General features: G+C 38.4%; 1 protein-coding gene across 7 annotated transcripts in view; it reads right to left on the bottom strand.

The window, feature by feature from the left end:
- The window catches only part of LOC132121609 (RNA binding protein fox-1 homolog 3-like), a 442,423-nt gene that overhangs the window by 39,972 nt on the left and 385,687 nt on the right, over nt 1–16,764 (bottom strand). For all 7 annotated transcript variants that reach the window (XM_059531196.1, XM_059531194.1, XM_059531195.1 and 4 more), the window contains one exon: nt 7,790–8,038. In XM_059531196.1, the coding sequence (XP_059387179.1) occupies nt 7,790–8,038 (249 nt within the window). The remainder of the gene's footprint in view (nt 1–7,789; nt 8,039–16,764) is intronic.

Genomic DNA, 16,764 nt, shown 5'->3' with positions numbered 1-16,764 from the left:
CCGGCTTAGCAGGATCAATAAGAAAGAAGTGCTGAAGGCAGCTACATTTGGCTAGGCCTATAGACAGATGTATACTAGAGCAGACTCATGCTGTAGAGAGAGAAAGACAGAATGAGAGAAGAAAAGAAAGAAAGATGCGGTTTGCTAGGGTGTCTCATGGGTTGCTAGGTGGTTTCTCTATGAAATCTCTATGATATTCTCGTAGTAACAAATAACTGTGGGTACTTCAGTGTAACACATCTGTACACTTCATCTGTAACACTGTATCTACACTGGATGAGAGTGGTGTGACGCAACAAAGACAAGAGATCCTATTCTAAACAATGATGCGGTCTACACTGGATGTGGTGCGGCGTGAAGTGACACATCAAATCCTGACTGTAAACTGCTGCCTCATTCTATTTATGATGAACTACAAATAGTTTGCAGCAGTTGCTTGGTCATGTCCAGTGTAGACAGCCTCAAGCACAACGAGACAGAGTCGTGTCCGGTGTAGACACGTGTAAGGTGAAAATTTGTCTGAAAAATGTCAAGTGCATGAAAAGTAATGCAAAAGTAAATTGCATGATTTGTGGCATTGTTTAGGTCTGCAGCACAAACAGTTAAATATTGTAAATATTGTATGAACAACAACTTAAATACTTAAAAAGGACTGGAAGTCAATGTAGTATAAACACAACGAAAGCTGACACACTAGATACAGTATGTTTGCAGACGACACCACACTCATCAGCCTCATTCAGGATGGCAACGAGTCTGCTTACAGACAAGAGGTTAAAGAGCTGGCTGTCTGGTGCAGTCTTAACAACCTGGAGCTTAACACGTCCAAAACTGTGGAGATGATCGTGGACTTCAGGAGAAACCCCCCTGCACTCCTCCCACTCACCATCATGGACAACACTGTGACTGCAGTGGAGTCATTCATGTTCCTGGGCACCACTATCTCTCAGGACCTGAAAAGGGCCATTCACATTGACTCCATTGTTAAAAAGGCCCAGCAGAGGTTGTACAGAACATCCTTCGCCAGCTGAGGAAGTTCAACTTGCCACAGGAGCTGCTGAAACAGTTCTACTCTGCCGTCATTGAATCCGTCCTCTGCACTTCAGTAACTGTCTGGTTCAGCTCGGCTACCAAATCTGACCTCAGAAGACTACAGAGGGTAGTCCGGACTGCTGACTGAATCATTGGTACAACCCTCCCCACTCTCCAAGAACTGTACTCATTCAGAGTGAGCAAAAGGGCTGGCAAAATCACTCTGGACCTCTCACATCCAGCATATTCTCTTCGACGCTACAGAGCTCTGAGGACCAGAACGACCAGACACATGAACAGTTTCTTCCCTAAGGCAATCCATCTCATGAACACTTGACAATAACTGTGGAACACACAACACTATTTACTCACCCATACACTAATTTATCTAACACACACATTTAGTCCACACTTAAAATTTGCATATAATTTACCTGTAAATACAAAACTGTCTATTGGAATATGCCTGCACATACAATTGTAAATTTGTATATTGTTATTCCTTATTTACTTTTTTTTCCCCTGTTGCTGTCATTCTGTTGCACTGCAGAAGCTTCTGTCATGAAAACAAATTCCTCGTATGTGTAAACATACCTGGCAATAAAGCTCATTCTGATTCTGAAATGGTTACATTTTGGATCTTATCATGCTTTCAAAAGACAGAAAACTTAAACCTTTCATGCATAAAATGAGCACTAAAGTGAATTCTGAAGATTAAAACACAAGATTTCTGTGCATCCATATTGAATAGATTTTTCAATTTTTTATTTATTTATTTATTTATTTATATTTTTACATTCTAAGCGTGCTTGTATCTCATGTACATAGTTAATAATAATAAGTGGGCTGGACAAATTCCCCCTCATTAGGCATAAAACACACAAGAGACATGAATCATAGAAGATGGCAATATATCATGTATTAGGTAATGAAGATATAATGAGATATCTATCACTCCATCCCTTTTTCGCTAACAGCCTGACAGAGAAAAATAGAGGAAAAAGGTGAAGTAAATGCAATTATGTAGACAGAACTAAGAACATAATACCAAATCAAATGCAAAAGATTTGGACCTGCAAGGGATTAATTTTTCACTCATTACATAGAGAAGGTGAGAAATGGCATGATAAAATATCAGCTGAAATTAGGTTTTAAAGTTTAACTCACTGAACAAAATCATTATTGCAGAGGACATATGTCTTTACAGCGGAAATTACACCAGTAACATGACAGAAGCAACTTTACATTTCTATGGGTCTCAGAGATGTATATTTTATGTAATTCACAGAAAGATATAATAAATCATGTAAACAAACATCTTTACATCTTCTGTGCTTATCTAATATTTATTCAAGCAACCTTAATGAAAGAAAAATGGTAATTTGAACTGTACAGTTGATACAGCATGATGAGCTCTACCAATGACAATTTTTGGGGGAAACAAACATAAACCCAAGAGTAAAAATATTTATAATAATGTCTCATTGTTTATTTTGTCCATACAATTAAAGTCAATGAGGTCCACTGTTGTTTTGGACCATACAGACTTTCACTTTATAGACAAGAACAATTAAAATATAGTTTAAAATGTGTGCTTTAAAGAAGAAACAAGGTCTACAGGTCTGGACTGCATAAATGCAGTAAATGATAACAGAATATTCATTTATTTTTTATTTTTTATTTGTATTCATATTAGAATATTCATTTTTGGGTGAAATATCCCTCATGGGTAAGATCGAAGGTTCTCTCTCTTAAAACGTATATTTACTCTAATTTAAAAAGCACATTTGTGCATAAAAATCCCTTTAGATGATTACACTAATTGTTGTGTATAAATGATACTAAACATACACATGGTCAGTCATCAATAACCAGTCTTATTTGGGAACAATAAAGGTAAGTTTGAACTATTTCTACAGGTTATACAGTATAACAACATGAAACCCTATGAACCATTAAATGTCGAGGGTCACCAAGTTCTGCTTTTTCCATCTGCCAACTTCCTCATCTTCTCTAATGCACAGTCTCTTCCACTGGGCTCTCTGTGAGAGGACACCGTGTTTACCAGCACATTGGCACTATCAATCATTGCAGCTATGTAGACAGTCAAGCCCTGTTAAGATAAAGCACACGGGTCAGCTCTGGATCCACACAGCCTGTTGTCCTGCCCCTTGTGTATGCCGCCTGAGGTCGGTGAGCAGCGGAAGCCTGTAGTCCCTGCCTGATGGTGGTAGATGGAAAGCCGAGCAGATGGATGGGCAAGCGGAGGTGCAATTACCCCCTGGTGCCCCCGCTCCCTGGGCTGCACCTCTTCCTGCTCCCTCATCCTCATCCATCACACCGGTGCCATCGGTCATTCACATGCTCTATCCGCAGTCGCTCTGGAGAGAGCCGCGCTATCTATCATGTCTAACAGGTGAGCTGTGTGACGGCATGGACTCACCCATTACCGACCAGCGGAGTGTGGCCTCTGAGAGCCTCCAGTTCCTTGCTCTGCCCAAAGAAGTGCTGAAGCAAAGGATGAGTGCTTTGATTTGCTTACTTTATGAAAACACATATTGACTAGGTCCTCTCAGATGTACGTTATCATGTAGCCATGTAGCGCAGCAAGTAATGGACAGTGATACAAATGAAGAGAAATCGCAGGGCTTTCATCTTGTAAGCTTTGCCTAAAAAGAGGACAATTGTTCCACCGTAAGCATTTTGTAAAACACACAGTCCGGCTCATTCACTCTCGACTAGAACGATATAATCTCTCTGGCTTTATTCGGAGCACTTCCACGCTCTTAAGCGTGGCGGCATGGAGTGCTCTTCTCTGGAGAAGTTGACACCAGGCCAGGAGAGGGAAAGCAGAGGTAAGTGTTCGAGACTCTGCACTCCAGGTTTGGATCTAATTATCTCATCGTCACCGCTAAGCAGCCATCTACAGGGGGTTCGTCTGCGCAATTTGCCTTTTAATTTGTGTTAATTGCATGTTAATTATATTGCAGCTAGCATGGGCTGCATCTGTCTCTTTCAGAGACAAGGTTTCAGAGGGCTTTGCGATTCCAAGTTCCACGGACGAGGTGAAAAGTAATTAAAAGTGTTTGCCGTTCGAGGCGGAGGCAAACTCCCTGCTCACTTGGGTTGTCAGGTCATCCTTTGGAGGACGTTGTGAGATGTTTAGGAGGAGGATTTGATGTCTTTCTTATAAATGCAGATGGACTATGACCTTCTCTCCAGCACTCCATTTACCAGGATGACAACGGGGAGGAGCTAAGCAACCTGCATTAGGGTCCCAGAATGTGGATCCTGCCCAAAAAGCTAATAGTAAATCCATATGGGAGGATTTTATGGTCAGCTAAGAAAAGCTCCCCAAATGAACCCCAAGTGGGTATATTACACCCTCTAAAGGTTTATGACAGCTATTATGACAGGTTTATAACACAACTGAAGTCAGGAATGTTACATAACAATGTTCCATTTGCCAGTGCCTGGGATTAAGCATGCCAAATGATTTACTGAATGACAAATGTGGACTATTTATCACTCTGACATACTTTCTCCAGAACAATTCCAAATCTGATCAGAAATTAAAGAAATTGCTAATATTTTAATTGGATTATTTAATTAAAAGATAAATAAAAATCTATCTGTTCGTCTGTATTTATCTATCCATATTTTTTATGTTTATTTATACAATAATTTGTTTAATATTAGTTTAATTAAATAATAGGACTAATAATAATATAAAATAATATGTTTAATTAAATTTAATAAAATAATAATACATTTTTAACATTTTGCTTTAGTACAATGGCAGTATAAAAGCCGATTATTAAATTTTTGAAGGTAACATGTCTTTATAATATCACACCTAATATTTCTTTCACACAGTATAAATATGATTTTATACACACAAATGTATTGCTACCTTCATATATACAGTAGATCCCTCAAAAAGAGATTATCAGATTTAATGGCCCATGGAATCAAGTTTGAAAAACCCTGTCCTATAAAGTGGATCATCTCTTCTCATTTGTATTTTTTTGCTAGACTTCCCTAACGCTGGACTTCACTCATTCCATACATACGATGCACTTCTGATTTCCATTCCTGTTGTAGAAGAGCAACTTCCCCGCACTTCACATTCAGCAAGGAATGGAGCAGCCAAGCAGCACCAAGAAATAATTGCCTGAACATTATCATACACGGCCACATTGGACCTCAACTCCCGCAACGTCACAGAAGGCTCGTGTTTGCACACATTCGTGCGTGCCCCTGTTTTAATGTGCGGTTGGGTGGGGAATGAGTCCTGCTAAATTGTTTCTATTGCCACACTCATTCAGTGTTATCTGCAAATCACTTTCAAAGTGCTCAGCTCAGCACACCCCCCCTTCAGAATGCCCCTACTACCACATAATTGAAACTATCTGATTGGAAAGCTGCCAAGCAGGTAGATTACATCTGATTAGGGCCAAACCAGCGCTTCACTTAAAGGGATTAGCTTGAGCCGCTTTATATTTTTTTTTGTTCTTCTACACTTCTGTCATTCTCAGATCCCATCATCCCTCCCTTTCACAGAGATGCAAATACAAACCTTCACTTGCCATCTAGAAAGAAGACACTGGCCTTTCAGTCTTGTGTAAAGCTGTAATTAATTAGACAAGGTAATGTGACTTGCAACAGGTTTAGCGGGTAACGAATACAGAGGCTTAAAGAGCACTTATACTGTACCTGCAGTATTATTATCAATGGCACAGTAAAAACTACTCAGGGAAGGCAGCCAAGAATAAGTGCAGGAATAAATGGCATTCCCTTAATAACATAACATCACGCTCCTTTGAGCAGTACGGCTGTGTTTAAGCACATTGCAAATCACAGTTTAGACAATCCCACCCAAGGCAATATGACAGTCATAGTGGAAAAATGTTAGAACGTACCCTAAAGAGAGGTAAATAGTATTTTATTGCTGAGTTACTGAGCATCTTTAGTCTGTGCTGTTGTGATGATGTGATCTGATATGTGATTTGATGTGATTACCGTCTACTCTCTGAGGTGCAGTGTTCCTTCTTTGCTAATGATCCTCCGCGGGGAGAGAGAAAAGAGGGAGAAAGGAAGAATTTCCCTGCTGGGTTAGGCCAGAGTGACAGTTTAAGTACATCCTCCAATCGAGCCGTAGATTAGCCCAGTCAGAGCTCAGGTGCCTTTACAGGGCCTGTCAGCATCGCTTCTCAGTGATCTGCTGAGCGTGGGATTATAACTACTTCCTCTAAACCACACCACCTCAGAGCTTTACACATATCCCAATCAGAAAGAGAAAAAGATTACATTTTTCATCCGTCATCCCACCCCCTCCCCCCAAGGCTAGACCTTGTACTTATTTTTGCACTTCAGAAAAGTTTTATGCTTTTTAATATCTCTTTCCCACCCTTCTCTTATGCCCTTTCACTGGCTGTCTCATTTTACTCCCTTGTTCCCTATGACGTGAATTAGCAAAGGTCTTCACATCGGCATCATAAAATATAATCAGAATGTTAAATATCTTGAAATAAAGTAGCTTGTTACAATAATACCAACAGTAACTATTAGATACTGTATTTAGCTGCTTACTGTACTTAGATACTTAGATTTGTAGACAAAGTTGGGACACATTGGGTCAACATTTCCAACAACATTTCCAGTAACTACAGTGAGTCGCCAAATATCAAATCTCGTATTTTACAAGGTCCACAGTATAAGGGTCTTGTAAAGTATGCGTGTAAAACCTCGAAACCAGCCCTCCATATAACATCTAATAAAATTTAAGTGATAATATAACATCGCAGATCCATCTTTCCTTCTGATTTCCTTCAAGTGTAAGTGTATGTGTTAATCAAAGATCTATAGGAACCAAGAAAGGATAGCACAAACAGACATGACACAACATACCCACGGAACCGGGTCTAAGGACACTGTCTCCTCTTAGAGTTTCTTTTATTTCATCATGTGCTTGACATATGCTCAGATAGAGCACTTGGGCAGCATTCGTTAAGTGGTCCATTGAGACATTTGTGATATTGTTAGCCATGATGAATGCCTCCATGGGGTTTAAGATATGGAGCCATGTGAATGCCATGGATTAAAGCTTGATAAAATGGAGAGAGAAAGAAAAAGAACTCTTTAAATGGAGAAGGATGATTTTTCTCTCAGCTTCTCTTATTTTGTCCTATGCTTTTATCTTCGCTTGGGCTAGCTTCTTTTCATTCCAAACTCTTCTATTTCCTAGCCCCAATTTCTCTTTATCTCAGTCTGTCTGAAAGTAGAAATGTTATAAATTGGATGTTCTAGTCCGATTCTGACAAAAAAAAAAAAAAAAAATAGTAAGATGTAAAAAGTATAGTCATTCAAAAATGAATAAAAATGTCCTGTTCATTGGGTACTAATTTAACATTTTGCAACATGCTAATGGTTTATAAAACTGTAATTAACATTTTTTAATATATAAGCATTATATATATATATATATATATATATATATATATATATATATATATATATATATATATATATATTTTTTTTTTTTTGTCTCAGTGGGATTGTTTTTGTGAAATAACAGTTTTTTGTATCAACACCTCACACTAGATAAGACATGTTTACATTGTTATTTTGTCAGTTGTATGACTCACATGGAATTCTAAGTAAAGTAAATAAAATGTTATAAAATCAAAATCAAATAAAAAATAAAATGGTAAAGTAAAATACATATTTCATGCCTGAATGCTGCATTTGCACTCACTGGTATGCTGCTAGTCCCTGTGAGGGACGGCGTGCTGCTGTCAGTGCCAGGTGGCTCGCTGTGCGTCTGTGTGGGTGTGTAGATAGTGAGGGCTGCGGCGTGCTCAGGGACCGGACTGGGCCCCGTGTAGTCCTGCCCAGGGTGGGTGTATTCACCAGGCAACCCATTCTGAGGTGGAGGGGGAGGATACTGCGCTGGAGCATACGGCTGAGCCATGGCTTCTGGGGGAGCTGGGGCTTCCTGGTTACCCTGGAAAGAGAGGAGGAGGGAGATTTTATCAGTTTTATTCTTACATATCTCATACTAATCCAAGTTTCCTGGCTCTTCAAGGAACAATGCATGCAATGAGACGTGACAAGGGTGATCATCACAAGAGCCCTGTATGCCTGGGTTGTGATAACACATGATAGGAGAGAATGGGACCTAATTCCATGATAATGGCAGAACAACTACTGCACCTGACAATCTGAACCTGAATCATATACCACGATAAGCCTCAGATATTAAAACCTTTTATAGTGATTAAATCCGAGCACTGATATGGATCCCTGTTCCTGCTTCTGAGAGGAATCCGCCCCATACACTTTTTCCCCATTTAAGAATAGGACTAATATATGTTATTTAAATTTGTTAAGTTTTAAAAGAAGAAATATTAAAATATATTATATATTCAAATATTTTTATACAGCAATAGTTCATAGTGGCTGCTGTCTATCTTTCAAACTCAAAAAATAAACAAACAACAGCAAAATGACACCATAAAAATCGCCCAAATTACTTGTGCTCTGTATTCATGATTCATGATTCATGATTTGGACTGATTCTGTTCTCAAGTTCAGCTTACTCAATAATCCTCACTGGAGAGAAAGTTAATCAGCGAATAACAACATTTCTGTGTGTTCTTTACATAAATCTGTCTTAGTGAATAAGTCACAGGGCTTCTTTTATGGAGGTCTTTGGAACAATTGGGTTGCTATGAACTGTAACTGTATGGAAGGAAATATTACATGAAGAAGATTCATCAAATTCTCCTTTTGTGTTAAGCAGAAGAAAAAGGTATTTGCAACAAGACTAGGGTGACTAAATGACTGAATTGTACAATTTGGCTGAACTGTTCCTTCAAGTGAAGCTAATGCATAATTTTTCTTTGTCTTATCAAAAAAAAAAAAAAAAGAAAACAAAAAAGCAGTAGCATCTGAGATGCGTGGGGTCCCTGCTGCTGAATGGCTTTGTCTGGGTCCTATCATATCAGCTCTCAGAGAACATTAGAGGACTGCTTGATCATTACAAGGCAACAAACTTACTTTATAGAGCAGCGCTCGATAGATTTGCAGGCCGAGTGACAGGGTTCTAAATTGCTCTCTTGGCAAGCAGCATGTGCGAGATCAATTAACTGATAAATTTTTGATTATAACCTTTGATTTAAATTACAGGTTTCTAATAGAAGTTGCTGTCTTCCGTTTTCATGGCCTCTCTCATCTTCTCCTTTATATTCACCTCCCTCTGTTTCACTCATTCTGTCTCACTTATGTGCTTTCTCTTGCCCTCTGTCTCCACGCTGGAATTAAATGGGTATCAACCCCCTCATTTAGGTCTCTGTGTGAAGAGGTGTCTTTCTTTTGCTCTGTGTATCAGCATGTAAATGAATGTGCTTTTTCTTTCTTCTCATCCATTTCTCTCCACTGAAGAGGATGCAAATGAAATTCTTTACTGTGTTGCTTTCTCATTCATTTTGAGACACTAAAGAACACGATGTTTTCTAATCTTATCAGCAAACATTAGGATGTGGCGCGCATCATCTTTCTTTCTTTCTCTGACAGGTGTCATCATTTGTGCCGGTGGAGACTGGCTCGGTGACTGTTCATGGAAGTGTAGCTTAAAGGCCCAATGAACAAAGCTGCTTGATGGGCACAGTTTTTTGTCCTGAGTTGACGTATTTCCTGTTCAGACAGGAAGTATGGGCAGGACATGTAGAAGGGATTTTAACTTTTTCAGAAAGTCATTAAAAAATTATTAGTACACGAAATAATATAATCATAATCAATTTTGGGTATTTAATTTGGGTCTTTAAAATAGTGTTTGTGCACATGAAAGTTTAATCGATACTACAGATGGTCAGATGGCTTATTTTAGGGAGTCTGTGCTGTGAGATAATGAGACAGAAGAAGTACTCATTTGAACATAATGATGGTGTGTTAGTATCTTGACGTGCAAGGGTTAATCTCTCAGGCAGTGTACTGTGTGTGTGTGTGTCTGTGTTATGACAGAGTGCTGCTGTAAGCGCAGGTGCAACTGGGTCATCAGTACAAAGTATATTGAGTGTTTTGGGGTAAATGTGTGTTTGTGTATTGTACTTGTCTGAATCTTGCTATATTGGTATAGCACAGTAATGGGATCTCTCTTGCACTTACTGTGCCCGCTCCTTAATTAATCAAAATATGATGAGCTTAAAAAACAAAAAACAAAACATCAGGCATCCCTGGACACAAATTACTTCTTGTTTGGAACCACGCAGGTTTTTTGCACAGACGATAACATTCCTAAATAATACTGAATATGAATTAAAAAAGCAAACAAAATGCAGAATTGTATTATAATTTAATATAATTAAAATGAATTGAAATGGCAAAAAAATTAAATTTCTTTCTCTGAAATTATTTTATAAAAATGAAATTATAAAAATTATTATGATCGAATGATTAAAATTAATAACATATACAAATCTGTGGTGCTTGAGAGTTGTTGGCACTTGAGGACCCATGTTTGAGTACATCCTATGGTCATTTCCCAAGCCCATTCCCTCAAATTTCCTTTCTTTCTCAATTGTCCTATAATATGGGCTAAAAAGCAAATAAATAAAATTACAAAAAGAGAAAATATCAGCAGAATTCCATTATAAAAGGCCAATGAAGATTCGTAGGAAACTCAGACCATGTCTTTCCCATTTCTGCTTAATTGTTATTAACCTTTTTTCACTGACTAAGCAGCATTAGGCAGCAGCAGCAGCAGCTTTGGCTGGGGAGGGATGCAGTTTAATAGAAGTGGAGAGAAATGCATTAATGTAAATGTAGTGGAAACAATGAGAGGCCTGGCCATTGACATGTTGGCAAACAAATGAGGCTGTCCTCTCAATTAGAGTCACCGCTCCATTATGCAAATGAAAAACGCACTCATCCATGGCCGAACGCACGACGGACAGGCATGGAGGGGTGAGAAGGAGTGAGAAATAAGAAAGGCGGAATTTTATTACTTCTCAGTTCTTTCTATCTGTTTGCACTTTCTTACACGTCTCGAAGTTCCAGGAGCTCAAACCGAGACACTGACGCAACATGCGGTGTGCTTAGCATCGATGTACAGTTCCGTTTTGATCAAACATGTACAGTTTGATACACAAACACACAAGCCCATACATGCAACTTCAGTTACATAAGGCGCTGAACTCAAGTTTTGACAAGTGCGGGTGTTCTTTTGATTAGATGTGGAAGTTTGTCTCTCTCAGTCTGCATGTCCGTCCATCTAACACTGCTTCTCTTGCTTTCATCTCACTCCTCAAGTTGCACCACCCAGGCCGTGTCTTACTCTCTCCTAGACAGACTGAGGAAAAAAGAGTCATACAGTCCTTATCCTGAAGTGGTTATTGTAATTCACTAAAACATTTAGCAGTATTGATGCAGCCCCCCCATCTCAAAGCACCAATGGGGGTCAGGTCTGTCCAGCGGCCTGAAAAACAGTAGATAAGTCTGACAGGGAGGGATGGTCTTCATTCTATACTGGAATATGGGCAGAAAGCAAGGTGGGGGGATCCGGGTGAGGTGCTCGCACACCCATAAAGTCTGCCCGAAATGGCTTCCGCTTGAAATCACCCTTATTATTACCATGTGTGTTGACTGCTATGAAATATTCAGCAAACTAAATGGAAGAGTAAACCACATTTTCCGAAGATAAGATGAAGGATAGAGAGCAGCTTCCTTTGCATCTGGTGGGCTATGAGGCAGATGAAACAGTGAGTAATCCAGCCTCACATTTTCAACATGTTTTTTTAAGGCTCTTACACCTGCAAACAACATAATGTGCTTTGTTTTCTCCGTTTTACACCTGTGCTGGAGGTGTTAGGTATCTAAACCCACTTGGCCTTTGTTTTTTGTTGCTTCTATGTACATTAGTTTTTTTTTTTTTCTGGAAGGTTAAACAGAAATGACCTAAGAGAGATGATGCCCAATTAGCTCCCATTAGATCCACCTGCGGTCACAGAGAGCTTGAGTGATGACCTGAGCTTGTACTGTACTTCACCACAGACGCCGAGAGAATGTGCGGTGAAACTGAACCTCTGGGATGGTCCGTCATCGCAGCAGTCAGAGAGTGACCACTACATGATGTGAGGTTATGGCGAGAGGAGAGAGACGGATGAGAAAGAAAAGTTGTGGTGAAACGTCTGAAGTCAGTTGAAAGAGTTCTGTAGAACTTGATTCAGTTGAGAAGCCTTTTAAATTCTAATGGAATTCCTGCTAATAGGATGCAGAAATTCCAATTTTTATTTACTTTAACTTACCAATGCAGAATTTAAGATCACCCGTAACAGCCAAGAATTGTACTTAATATTATGTTTTATAATATTACATCTTATGTTTAACTTGAAATGGAAAGTTTGCCAAGATAAATGTTGAATGTTACTGTGATAAGCTTGTTTGAAAAGTTTAAAAAGCCTTGAAGTTTGAAGGTTATAAGGGAAGACAGATAGACAGATAGACAGACAGACAGACAGACAGATAGACAGATAGATAGATAGATAGATAGATAGATAGATAGATAGATAGATAGATAGATCGATAGATCGATAGATCGATAGATAGATAGAGAGATAATATATTATATAAAAGCTTTTTTTCTTTTAAACTGAAATGAGACAGACAGACATCATCATGTTAAAATAATATGAATTTCAGTTCAATTCAAGTCAAGTTTACTTGTATAGTGCTTTTTATGATACTAATCCTTGCAAAGCAACTTTACAGAAAACTTTCAGTTTAGTAAATTTCTATTTCTGACAATTCAATGAATTCAAATTGAGAGTCAGTTCTTAAATTCAATATTTGTCCAACTCTACTGTCCATGATAGCAGTGCTGAAAAGCCGTCAGCACCATGGTCAGCTCCCATGCTGCACTGGGTGAGAGGGAACAAATAACATCAGGGATCTGAACTCTATGTATCTTATTACACATTTAATATTCCTAAACGAGCCTATACACTGAATAACACAAATTCTGTTCACATATTTCAGCCTTGTTCATAGAGTCAAACCTTACATCATTTAAAAATAGCCATTACTGTTATGAGAAGTGCCAAACCACAAAGGAAATACATACAGGCTTCATATAGGGAAGCCAAAACAAACCATTAATCCTTCATCTTACATGGGCAGATGGCGAGACTGAACTGAAAAAGATGCAGGGCCATGAAGCTGAGAAAAATCACTGGCTATGTGGTTTTGTTTTTGATAAACTTAAATCAGAAATTGATATTTAATACAGCCCTCCACTGCGACAGCTTTTATTTAATCAGTGCCCTTTCCACATCGTTCTGTAGAATGAGACTCTGATAGCTTATAAATGTGAAAGACAGAAATGAGAGAGCGAGTGTGAGAGAGAACCGAAGAAGGAGAGAGAAAGATCTCCATCAATATGACTGAAGCCATGCCACACTAAAAACATCCCTCGATCCTTGTCATCAAATTGCACCCGTAAATGATTTTTGCGATGAGCTAAATGGTATTATCCACCCCCAACCCCCATTCCTCCACCCTCCGCCAGCCTCAGAGCCCCAGCCGATGCAAGCCAAATGAATTTATTTCCTTCCCAATGGGCAGAGTGAGTGGGGCATCCTAGTCATTCAAGCCAGGATTTAACCCCTAGCCTTACCACCAGGACCACAAACAGCCACTCCACAGGTTGCAGGACAAATGGAGCCCAAGATTGGCAGTAACTCAAGACCTTTCATCAATTTCAAAGAGAAGCCTTATGCAATTTTTGATCAACGCTGTTGGTAAATGCTTGTGAAAGCTCGACAAAAACATGGGAAGGAATAAAAATCCTCAGTGGAGCAAATCACGGATGCTCAGAGCTCTGATTAAAGTTTGAGATGTTTTGCAAGTGAGTTGGACAGGCGTGTAAGTGACTGTCATCAGACTAGCGAGGATAGAAGACACCGCTACATCAAGAATAAAAACTAATAAACTAATGCGACCACAGAAAAAAACAGGACATTTTCATATGAATCGACTGCCACACACACACACACACACACACACACACACACACACAAACACACACACAGTTACTAATGTCATTAATAGGGAAAAAACAAACAAACAAAAAGAAAAACAGCAACAACAAAATTTTTTACTTATGTTTGATACAGGCAGTATAAAATTAATATATACAACACACAGTACTGTGCAAAAGTCTTAGGCCACTAGTATTTTCACCAACAAAAAGTGGTTTTAAGTCAGTTATTTCTATCTTTGCTGTAATGTGTCAGAAGTAAATATCAGTTTGACAGCAGCCAGTGCTCCACACAGACATCAGTCTGTCTGGAATAACATGAAGAAACAGAACAAACTGAGACAGACTAAATTTAGAAGAACTGTGGCAATGTCTTTAAGACACTTCAAGAAACCTACCTGAAGAGCTACCTTAAAATTTTTTACACAAGTGCCTAAAACGTTGCACAATACTGTAGCTTTTTGCAGGTTTCTTGTCTTTTCTTCAGTGCTCAAGAAACATTAATCATTATCAATATTATTATCAAAACAGTTGTGCTGCTCAATATTTTTGTGGAAACCGTGATGCATGTTTTTCAGGATTCTTTGACAAATAAAAAGTTCACAAGATCTGTAAATTAATTTTAAATAATTTGTATCAACTAATCGTGTACCAGAGGAAAATGCTATTGCTAGTAAAACAAAGAAAAACTATCTAAACTTTATTAAATTTATTAAAGAAAAAATTAGCTTTCTAAAAATTATTTTCCTTATCTCATTTTTTTCTTGTTTTAAGTATTAATCTAACAAAACTGAATGAGATTTATAGTATTACAACAACAACAATTTGCCAATAAGGCAAGAAATAATACATAATAGTAAAATAATAATATATATGAAAGTTATTTTTATTACCCTTACAGCCACCTCTTTGATGTATTGATGCTTTGGCAATATTGTATGTAAAACAATCATCCCAATAAAGTATTTTGAAATTGAAATTGAGTGAAGGGTGAATTTGGGCTGGTCTGGGCCAGCCAGTATCAGTATGATCTCAGTGGAGCGCTTCCATTGCCGCAAGCATCGTGCCACCCATCCAGTCTGATTACGGAGAAGCACTCTGCTGGTGCAAAGTGGATTGAAAAGCCCCTCCCAAGCGTACTTAGGAAATCATTTCCAAGGCTAGGCTGCTACTTCTTTCACGTCGGCTAAGCACAGGTCCTGCCCGGTGCCCCTGAATGTTTTGGGAACAGACCTTGTGAAAGCTCGTCTTACTGTGTGCGTGTTTGTTTGGGTATTGCTAGGATCCCCCCTCTTATCCACAGACGTAATCTATTTTAATCTAGGAGTCATAGGGTCCATTTCCCCCTTCTAGCCATTATGCCAATGTATTCATTCTCTTTTCTACTACACAGTCAAACACACACACAGACGCACACACTCCCACTTGCACTCCTTATTGAGTGCGTGTGAACTCAAGCATAAAAATGAGAGCTGCTGTGGTGTGTCTGTCTCACCTAGTTGCAACACTATGACATAAAGCAGGTTTGAAGGGTAAAATTTAGCACTGTGAGTGAGCAGCGGTCTCTTAGTGTGTTTTAAAATGGTGAGCACAGCAGCGTAGGAATGCTATTGTTTTGTCCAGATGATAAAATCCTCTGTGGTGACAGCATTGTCTGATGTGTGAAAGATTTCCCATGCAAAAATGGCAGACGGGACTAGGGATCAACAGAAGCCCAAAGGTCTGCTGCATTCTAGGGAAGAGCAGGCACAGAGGAAAAGCTTCTGGTAAGTTTGGAGAGTGAGAACTGTTTATTTATGCAGTCACCTGCAGGACAATCAGCAGATTACACCTTTAACTTGATTCAAGTGCAATGTGATTATAATATAAGGATTTAATTGTGCTTTATTGTACAATTTCGTTTTCTTTCTTTTTTTAAATTAATTTATTAATTAAATAATTAAAAAGAGCAGAAGAAAATAGAAATACACATTCAAATTAAATGACTGAACAACAATAACAACAAAAAAATAATAAAATAATTAAATATGTAATTTAGAAATGCTTCAAAGACTGGGGAAAAAACTATGTCAATGACTTGCTGCAGTGCACGAAAACCAGCTATGTATTGGACCTGGAAATAACGTCTCTCTCTCTCTCTCTCTCTCTCTCTCTCTGTACTGTATATAAATAAATACATTTAAATAAATGTATGCATTTAGCAGACGCTTTTATCCAAAGCAACATACAGTGCATTCAGGCTAAAATGTTTAACGTAACATAATATATAAATATATAAAGTATATTATATATTATTATGTAAAGTATAATATTATAGACCATAATATAATATTGTACTGTGTTATAATTATTATATCCAAGTTGTCTGTCTGGAACGCAGCATTAGGTTAATGTCAATAAACGATCGTTTACTACAATTAAGAGACATTCTAAAAGATGACATTTCAGCACTTGACAAATGGATAGCGACGCCTAAGTAGCACTTAAAGCACAGCTAAGTGCAAATGTGTTAAGTGCATTTTTGGGAAACGCACGTGAAACAATAACGAACGATCGTAAAATTACTCGTAGAAAACGCTCTTAAGCTCTAAGATCAATCGTTATTGGGAAACCCGGCCCTAATCATGTGTACCAGAGGAGAGTGCAATTGCAAAAAATATAGCAAAACCATATAAACTCTAAACAACTAATTTATT

This window comes from Carassius carassius, chromosome 39, assembly GCF_963082965.1.
Source record: "Carassius carassius chromosome 39, fCarCar2.1, whole genome shotgun sequence".
Classification (NCBI taxonomy): domain Eukaryota; kingdom Metazoa; phylum Chordata; class Actinopteri; order Cypriniformes; family Cyprinidae; genus Carassius; species Carassius carassius.
Note: the sequence above shows the minus strand (reverse complement) of the source record. Positions and strands in the feature narration are given on the sequence as shown.